This window comes from Dama dama, chromosome 9 (assembly GCF_033118175.1).
Source record: "Dama dama isolate Ldn47 chromosome 9, ASM3311817v1, whole genome shotgun sequence".
In the NCBI taxonomy this organism is placed as follows: domain Eukaryota; kingdom Metazoa; phylum Chordata; class Mammalia; order Artiodactyla; family Cervidae; genus Dama; species Dama dama.
Genome location: NC_083689.1, coordinates 25,086,354 through 25,096,067, shown reverse-complemented (window position 1 = coordinate 25,096,067; position 9,714 = coordinate 25,086,354). Strand labels below are relative to the sequence as shown.

The following is a 9,714-nucleotide window of genomic DNA, read 5'->3' as shown; positions in this document are numbered from 1 at the left end:
CCCCAGGAGGCCTGCACTAAAACAAACTCGGACACCTGTGGCCTCTTCCTTCTATGCAAAGTAAAAAGCCAGCAGCAACCCCAAGCTGATAAGATTAATCTAAAGAGCAAATTATGGTGTAATTTCCTATGCTGATACTTTGTAGTTAATTTTAAAAAAAGGTTTCATTTTCCTACTGGTCTGATTTCACAGGAACATTTTACCTGTTTTTGTGAGGCATTTTTTCTCCTGGAAGAGAGGTGCTGATTGGCCCCAAATGACTGACAACCTGGTGTAATGAAAATTTCCAATGTAAACTTATTTTCCCTCAGTTTCAGCAATTTTTAAATCTATATATAGAGATATCTTTATCAGAATTGCATTGTTAGCTTCTCCTGGTAAACTAATTGTCTCACATTGTCAGTGCAAATAGAGATACTATTAATGGGGCTTACCTCCCAGCTGATCCCAGTGCTGGTCTGCTTACTGGCATGTACCAGCCACTTCGTCCACGGACACAAGTGCGATATTACCTTAGAAGAGATCATCAAAACGCTGAACATCCTCACAGCGAGAAAGGTGAGTAAGCTATCTGGCACCATCTCTCCAGATGTTCTGGTGATGCTGTGCCTATTTCTTAGACTGTGAAAAGAAGATAACAGCTCCTAGAGACTTGGTGGTTGGTGGTAGGATGGTGTGGAGATTTTTCTCCTGGTGTTTTTTGGTTTTTTTTCCTCCTGAGGGACTATAGGAAGTTTTCTTAGTTTAAGAGAGTCAGGGCTGCTCAGGAAGGCTTACCCTGTGCAGTTGAAGGTAACTCAGTCTCTTGTTCTCTCGTTCCTGCCTGGGCCAAGAATTCATGCATGGAGCTGCCTGTAGCAGACGTCTTTGCTGCCCCAAAGGTAAGAACTGTCCTGGGTCTGCTTTGGCTGATGGGTGACTTGGTGAAGAGAGCCATCCACAAGTGTTTAAACAAATTTCTTTAACAGAAAGCAAACAGGCTCAAACTAACTATAATGTATGAAATGTTTTCAAAGACTGAGAATTTCTGATCTTTATTCTCAAATGCATTTTGGTGTTTCTGGTTTCACTTGACTTAGAAGATACATAGTAGAAAGCTTGGGTTTTGTAGTCATAATTTAGACCTCAATCAAGGAAAAGCTCGTTAAGATTTTACCCAACCCAGATCTAGTACCTGGAATATAGGAGGCACTCAATTAATGCTGCTGAAGGAGAGAATTTTTCTGGCCCATACATTTCTGAAAAACCAAATACTCTCACAAAAACAGATATTGAGATTACAGGTTGAGAGAGCTTTCATTTTGTCTAAGAGACTTCCTATGGCAACAGAAAACGTATCGCCAGAGCCCCTCCTCTTCCGCAGCCCGGTCACCTAACAGCCCACCAGCTCCGGGCATGGCTGTCCAGAGACCCTCAGCTTTCTCTGTCCTGCAAACCCCCCTCTGGCCGGTCCAGAACCATCCTATCAGACAGGGGCCAGCATATCCCTGCCTCCGGCTGCTCCTGCCAGGGCATCTCACCTTTCCTCCTCCTGCGCCTCACCCCCGCCTCCCGATCTGCAGTGGGAGGAGATAGATTTGACAGCTGATAGTGCATTTTCTCTGACAAACACATGACTACAGCCATATCAATAGCTTTCAGCACATCAGTTCCTGTTTTCATGGAAACACACAAGTGAGAATGAAAAACCCAAAGCTTCAATTTACCAGTGGTCTCCTAACCACCTGCTTTCCATGTGTACCAGAGGGTAACTTGGCCAGGGCCACAGCGCAGGCCTGTCCTGCTTGTGAGCAAAACTATTCTTCAGGCCTTTATCCAGACTATCTCATTTTTCATTAAAGATTATTCCAGGAGTCGGAAATACAATAATATGAAATATTTTAATATAATAGCATATAATATAAACATATGTACTGTATAATACATATTATATAATTTTATCCTTCAGAATCTCATCCTGTATCAGACTATCTAACAGCAGGTTGGAAGGATTTTATATATATATATATATATATAAAATATCATATCTAGTGTATAATACTTTATATATTTCATTTATTAATATTTTATATAGATACCTTATATATAATACTTTATCTATCTTAATATTTTATATATAGAGAAATAAAACAGCCAAGCATCACTGAGTCATGCTCTGGGTTCTCCAGGGGGTGGGTCACTGCTGACAGGGTGCTATCAAAGCCAAGGGCAAAGCCCAGCAGAAGCACTGTGGGGCTGGAAGTGAGACAGTGGTGGCTTTACCCCCAGTTCTGCTATTAACTATGTGGCCTTTGACAAGCCTCTACACCTCTCTGTGCCTCAGTTTCTACATCTGAAGATATGAAAGCAATTTTGAAAGTTGGCTGGAATGCAACTCTTGAGTTAGTGGAAAATGTTACCATATAACTCTTGATTAAAGGCAAAAACTGGTTGTAGAGAAGCAATCATTCTGAGAGAGAGGGGCCAGGGGTTTGAAATCATCAACCCTCCATGACTGCGAGCCCAGGGCGACCCCACTCTGGGCTGCTCTAGAAGACAGCCAACCCCCTCCCCAGCCAAGGTGCAGGTCAGTTCCCACTACCTTCCTGCACTCTTACCTATCTCACGCCTTCTCCTGAACTGCTTTCTATTCCTCCTGGATTAACAATCTCACTTTTCCATTCTCTTTTCCTCAAAGACTCAGCACTGCTTGCTTACCTTTAAAGATACTTCAGAACAAAAAAAGGCTGTTATTTTCAAAACCCACAAGGTTGCTATATGGGAGGAAAAGTTACTTTCTTGTGTTCTCAAGAATATCTTTCCAAAAATCAAGCATATTGATTTTAGTGCTTTTTTGAGATCCAGAGGCCCATTACGCTCAAGTTGGGTGGCATCCTGCTCTTGGCACACGCTGGAACAATGAAAATGTGCTGATCTAAATGCTGGGTTCTGCAGGCAGTGCTCCCAGTGTCTCTGAAGTAAGGTGAGCGAGGTAGAAAGCTAGCAAGCTGGCAGGCCTAGGAAGGACTTCTCTGGTGGACTATTAGTTGGAGGCATTTTCTACTACCAAAAGGTGCAAAAGTCCGTAAGTTTTCAGAGAGCTCTATGCCAAACCTGAAATCTTTTTTTAAAAGTGAAAGCAGACGACTTTTTTCACATATAGCACTGGCTGATTAAATCTGGGCATAAGTGGAGATCATGGATACAATACATATAGGATAGATCTGTTTGTCCCAAAGAGAAGCTAGGCAAGACCCTCGTTAGAGCTCTAGCAGAAACCCTGCACTGAAGTCTCAGGAATGGTGTGCCGCCACTGTTGCACTCCCAGGAGGGGCAGGCTTCTTTCTGGCAGGAAACCAGGTCTCCCTTTTGAGCCTCTTTCCTGAGCAGTTTTGAACTGCAGAGTCCACATGGCTCCTGAAAGCGAGCCCCCTGAGCTACGTAAGATACACTCAAGGCAGTGAAAGCTGGACAAGCAGATGAAAAAGCAGGCGGTACAGAGGGTCATCCTATTGCCACAATCCCAATGGAACTAAAACATTAAGGCCTTTAACTAAAACTGCCTTTAGAATTTCTTCTTTTAAAGGTTTTCCATTTGATTCAAACTCTTTTCTATACTTATCCTAATCATTTTTAGAAATCTTTTGAAAATTCTTTAGAAGATGTTTTCTCAAAATTGAGGCAGTGTAAGTTCTAAGTCCCTAGTCAAAGTAGTCAAAATTTTAGAAAAGTCTCATTAGATTCTGATGGAAAAACAAGCAAAGGATCTCTTCTCCCTCTGACATTCTTGGACCTCACTGTTCTGTCCCCAGCAACACAGGCATCTGCCTCCATCCTCATACACAGCTAGCATCTGTCATCTTAGTCTCAGCACCTCTGCTCACCCACAACGCCCCCCAGAGATACAGTGACTTATGGGAGGTTTCTTGACTCCCAGAGCCCAGAGACACTGGTGCTACTCTTAAACTTCCAATTAGAGTCAGGACCCAGGTGGGTTCATGGCTGTTCATTATATACATGTCCTTCTAAAGGACTATGGGCCATCAAACTCCACAGTGCAGAGGAAGCTTTGTAGTCTAGGATTCTGGTGCCTCGGTCTGGGTGAAGGTTTTCCTGGAAATATCCTAAAAAAATCAACAGCACTTCTAGAATTCAGCCTGAAGAAATAAGAGATGAATTCAAAGATCTATACAGATGACTTGCTGCTACTGTACTGATATCAACAAAAACAATGCAAAGGTAGGGGATTGATCAGCTGTGGCACAAATATGCCCTACGTTCCTCCACAGTTCTCAATCTCATGTTCTAAAATACTATTGAATGATTTAAGGAATTGCTAGTACTATATGTTAAGCATTAAGAGCTTAGAAAAGAATATCACTAGTTGGTCCCTATTGAAAAAAAAAAGTATTAAAAAGAATCTGGGAATATAGTTACCAAAATTGTAATAGTAGTTCTCTCTGGCTGATGGTTGATGAAAAAAAAAATCCATTCTTGTTGAATGCATATAATTTTTATAGTAAAAAGCCTTGTTAATCAGAAAAAAATATGGGAGAACCAAAAAAGCTGCTTGGACAGAGCTCCTCATGGAAATCCCCTGGAGATCCTGTAAACACAGACTGATTTAGTGGATCCAGAGGGAGGCCTGAGATTCTGCATCTCTAACAGGTTCCCAGGTGATGTCCATGCTGCTGCTTCACGGACCTCACTTTGAGTGGCAAGGGATGAGAAAAGGTCCTGGCAGAGGCTGAAGACAGGTTTATCTGAGTTGGATTGGGCTCAAGCTTAAGACATACCCTCCAGGCTCCATGACCCTGTCCTAGAGTAGAATGAGAGAACATACCAGGCCTGACCTGGCCCGAGACATATTCCCTCTCCCAGGTTCATAAAAAAGAGAACCATGTGGCCAGACTCACATCAGAGCTGCCAGTATTCCAAAGAGGTTCTGACCCTGCACACTCAAGGCCAAAGGCCTCTTAGAGAAACTCCGTCCAAGGCCCAGCACTCTCTCAGAAGCTGCCCCTCATCTTCCCAGGCCCACCTCCTGGGGCACCTGGCCCTGACCCCGGAACTCGCGTCCAGCTGTGTGGGGACACGCCTCCTCATGCTGCTACCTTCCAGGAGGAGGGCTAAATGGGAGAGTACTGGGGCTAAAGCAGCACTGTCCAGGCCAAAGGATGGATATTCATTTTCTCAATAAGCATGTGGGACTTCCAGGGAAACCTAGATTCAAAAACTATAAAGTATAGGAGTAAGAGAGAGCAGACTCTGATTATGAGCTCATGTACCTACGACTCCCTCCACAGACAGAAGAACTTGCATGGGGTAAAGAAACAGACATGGGCTGTAGACAGGTAACCCTGCATTCAAACCCCACTCTCTCATTAACTTAGTTGAGTGACTTGCTTCAGGTACCCTTTCAATAAAACTCTCCAATGGAAAAGAAATTGGGAGGTTTCGGTAAGAGGCTACTGTATTTGCAAGTAACTGGGAAAGGCTATTTACTGTGATGAGCAGCCTCCATTCACATGGCAGGAATACCTGAATAGCTGGACCACAGGTGAGCAAACTCACCTTCTCCACCTGTCCCCCTGGAAAGAAGAAATCAAAAGGAAATCTCTCTCTCCTGTGTTCAAAATCCAGCTGGCCAGTGGCTATCTGTAGCATTTCTCTTTCTAGAACACAACTGAGAAGGAAACCTTCTGCAGGGCTGGAATTGAGCTTAGGCGTATCTACAGGAGCCACACGTGCTTGAACAGATTCCTGAGCAGACTTGACAGGAATCTCAGCGGCTTGGCAAGCAAGGTAAGCTCTGCTATGACAACAGCCTGCCATCCAATGGATGGCAGTACGACTTCTTAAAATATTCCTCCTCATGACTAGCAGTACACTTTTAATCAGCCTGTTCATTCATTCAACAAATTTTATTTGTTGAGACTCTGTGAGTGTTGCTTATAGGTACTGTTCTAGGCACTGGGGATACATTTCCTGCTCTCACAGAATGTTGTAATGGGTCAGTGAGAAAAGCAAACAAGCATATAGCATGACGTCCAGCAGTGATAAGTGCTATGAAGAAAAATACAGGAGTAAAGAACATAGAGGTCAAGAGGGAGAGGGCCGATTTAGTAGTTGGCGACATCATCTAAGCAGGTATTTGAATTAAGCAAGAGAGTTTGGCCACATCACTAACTTGGAAGGAATATTCCAGGCAGAGGGAACAGCTGTACAAAGGCCTTAAGGTAGAAATGAACTTCATGTGTTCAAAGATCAACAGGAGGGCCAATGTGGCTGGATCTGAGTAAGTGAGGGGCTTTTAGCAGGAGACCACACAGGGCCTATGGATTCTGCCCCAAGCATGGTGGGGAAGTCCCACAGGGTTTGGAGCACGGCAGAGACTGCCACCTGATTTATGTGACTTTAAATGATCATTCTGGCTACTGTGTGGTAAACAGAATGAGTAGGGTAAGCACAGAAGTGAGACGGTTTGTCGGGAGGCTACCACAGTACTCCAGCTGCAGATGATGGTGGGTATTGCAGAGTAACAGTGGCAGACACTGTTGGATTCTGGCTATGATCGAAAATAGAGCCAGAAGGACTTGCTGACAGATCTACGGTGCGGGGTAATGGGAAGGGTGGAAGATGGCCTCCCGGTTCCTAACCTGGGCCCCTTGGTGGATGGTTGGTGCTGTTTACAGATGTGGAAGACTGGGGGTGATCAAGGCTGGAGGTTGTGAAGACACTGATAGGACTGTTGAAAAAGTCTGAAGCTTAAAGGGAGAGGTCAGAACTTGTGGTATTAAGTGAAGCGTTCTCAGAAAGATCTTTAAGTCACAGACCTGAATGACACAGAGAAAGGACAAGATCCAAGGACTGAGCCCAGAGGCACTCATATAGAAGTCAGGAAGAGGAGGGACCAGCAAGAGAAACCGAGTAGTAGCCAGTGAAGTAGGAGGAAATCAAAGAGTGTGCGGTATCCCAGAAGGCAAGCGAAGAAACTCTTTTAAGGAGGGAGTGTGTCAAATGTACTGAAAGGTCAAGTAAGATGAACACTAAGAATGGTCATTGAACTCAGCATGATGGAGGTTACTGATGGTGCTGACACAGATGGAGACGTGGGAATGAAAGTCTGAGGAGAGTAGGTTCCATAGAGAACAGGTGTGGGGAGGAGTGAAAAGAAAGATATACTGAGTATGAAAAACTCCTTTAGGGTATTTTTCTATAGGGTTGCAGAGAAACAGAACAATAGCTGAAGGCAGGTATGAAGTGAAGTGCTTTTAAGATGAGGTCTATACGGAGCATGTCAATATACTCCGTATATTGGGTGGGAATGACCTAGTAAGAGGGGAGAACTGATGATGTAGGAGAAGTGGCAGAGCCAAGAGTGGATGTTACCTAATACCAAGCAGAGGACCTGGGAATGTTCATCCTCTCTCTGGGCATGCTGCTTTATTTAGAAGGTAACAGAACAGGGAGCAGATATTACACTCATTGTCTCTTTGGACCCTCTTAATGATCTTAGTAAGCAGGCACTATTGTTCCCATTTTATACAAAGGAGGAAACTGAAGCTTTTACAAACTAAGTAGTTTATCTTAAGCAATGCAATTAATAAATTGGTAGAGCTGAGATTCAAACTGAAGCTGTGGCCAGGTGGTAGGCAGCAGGAATCCTTCCCAACTGAAGTGCTGCCAACCTGTTAGGTTGCTGTTTAATGGGCAGGATGGCAAATGGACTGAATCTGTCTCTCAGTAGTCCAGGTGGCCACACAGAAGGCCCAAGACGGCAGTGGGCAGGTCTGAGCCTCCGTCCCTGTTACGCCCTGAGCAGCACCTAGCTGTGACACACCTGTCCAGGGATGGCCACACCCTGAAGGCAGACAGTTACGGATTTACAGTGGCCGTTTCTGGAATGTAAGTAGCATGCACAAAAAACAGCTAAACCCTGTTAGCCTAGCAGCAGAGTCAAGCCAGACTGGCAGCCTTGGTTTGATCACTGTTCAAGTGGCAAGTGCAAATGCAGGCTTGACCCGGGTAGACTGGCACAAGCAAGATTCAAATACTTAGCAATGCAAACTAATGAAATATTTTTTTTTGTAGACCTGTTCTGTGAATGAAGCCAAGACGAGTACAAGTACGCTGAAAGACCTCTTGGAAAGGCTAAAGACGATTATGAAGGAGAAATACTCAAAGTGTTGAAGCTGATTATTTTAATTTATGAGTTTTTAATAGCCTTATTTTAAACATATTTATATATTTATAATTCATCATAAAATAAAGTATATGTAGAATCTGATGCATGATGTCACTTTAATGGCACAGGCTATATTTGCTTGCCAACTATTGGGAAAACCAATTTACTGAAGAGAATAAAATTGGTGTGAGAGTCAAAAGGGAAAAACTACTTCCCTCTCAAGCTTTCTCACTGGGGACATAATGCATGGTATGATTAAAGAATACAAGGCCACATAAGATATAAATGATAATTAAAAGAGCTTGCAGATTAAGTCCATAAGTCACATTGATTATCGAAAAATTCTGAATTGAAAACGTGTCAACTGGATGCTTAGAACATTCTTCTCCTATTGGCACAAGGGTTGTTATATTTAGTCCATAAGCATGGGGGGTGGGAGGAATAATTCTAGCACACTACACGGCACTACAGTAAACAAGAGTTAAAGTCCTAATAATGTAAATCCTTTTGATACTCAAGTCTTAGAACCAACCAATAGACAAAGCAAAGAAGACTTAATTATGCTTACAGAACAGACTGTAAATGCTATCAAACTGACAACATAAAAATAAGCTGAAAATGATTAAGAGGTAAAGAGCAAAAGAAGAGAAAGAGGTGGGGGCACCAATACACCCCAGCTCACTCAGGGAGAGGTCAGCAATATTGTCAAAGGTTGATGGAACATGAACAAATCAAATATTTATTCAAAACTGCAAAAGTAAGAGAAGATCTAAAAACAGCTTACTACAAAAATTTGGAAAGGGCAATATAAATAAGGCAGACTCTCACTTTTCAATGGAGAAACCAACACAAAATATCTAAAGTGTGATAAAAACAGTTGGCGTGGTGGTCACGAATTGAACATTGTAGTTGGAGAGGGGTACGTGAAGTTTGGTTGCATTACTCTGCTTTTACTTGTTTGCAAGTTTTTACAATGAAAAATGGGGGGAAAAAAGAACAATAGTGAGTAAATCAAGAAATCCTTGGAATTACAATGGGAACCACCAGAGAAACTAAAAAAAAAAAAAAAGGAAGGTGGATTGTTGAGGATGGGACTTGGAATAAGGAACAGTGAAAGGGCAGGAGATTTTTGACTTTCTACTTGAAGTCTGTGTGTATGACCATGTGCACAAGTGAGAAAATGCTTTTGAAAGTTTAAAAGTTAGGAGACTTCCCTGGCAGTCCAATGGTTAAGATCCTGCACTGCCAGCACATGGAGTGTGAGTTTGGTCAGGGAACTAAGATCCCACATGCCGTGAGGTGCAGCCAAAAGATTAAAACAAATTACATGAAAGTTTAAAAGTTAAAGCACTAAAATTACAGACAGACAGTAACACACATTGGTGCAGATGTGAAAAAACGGAACTATCACACATTGCTGGTATGATCAGAAAATGGTGCAGCCACTCTGGAAAACAGTATGTCAATTCTTCAAAAGATTAAACAGTTACCATATACTCCAGTAATTCTAATCCTAGGTATCTCCATCAAGAGAATTGAAAACATGC

At 42.8% G+C, this 9,714-nt stretch overlaps 1 protein-coding gene across 1 annotated transcript; it reads left to right on the top strand.

Annotated features, from left to right (window-relative positions):
- The first annotated feature begins 388 nt into the window (after positions 1 to 388).
- On the top strand, positions 389 to 8,227 carry IL4 (interleukin 4). Its single transcript, XM_061149322.1, has 4 exons — positions 389 to 558; positions 834 to 881; positions 5,659 to 5,784; positions 8,074 to 8,227. The coding sequence occupies exons 1-4, from the start codon at positions 424 to 426 to the stop codon at positions 8,170 to 8,172; spliced, it is 408 nt and encodes a 135-aa protein (XP_061005305.1). The 5' UTR covers positions 389 to 423; the 3' UTR covers positions 8,173 to 8,227.
- The last annotated feature ends 1,487 nt before the right edge of the window (positions 8,228 to 9,714 follow it).

What these genes read in the sequence shown, in the direction of transcription:
- IL4 (XM_061149322.1), top strand. Translation starts at nt 424, where the DNA reads ATGGGGCTTACCTCCCAGCTGATCCCAGTGCTGGTCTGCTTACTGGCA. An exon ending in ACATCCTCACAGCGAGAAAG is followed by an intron (nt 559 to 833) that starts GTGAGTAAGCTA and finishes GCCTGGGCCAAG; the next exon opens with AATTCATGCATGGAGCTGCC. An exon ending in TCAGCGGCTTGGCAAGCAAG is followed by an intron (nt 5,785 to 8,073) that starts GTAAGCTCTGCT and finishes TTTTTTTTGTAG; the next exon opens with ACCTGTTCTGTGAATGAAGC.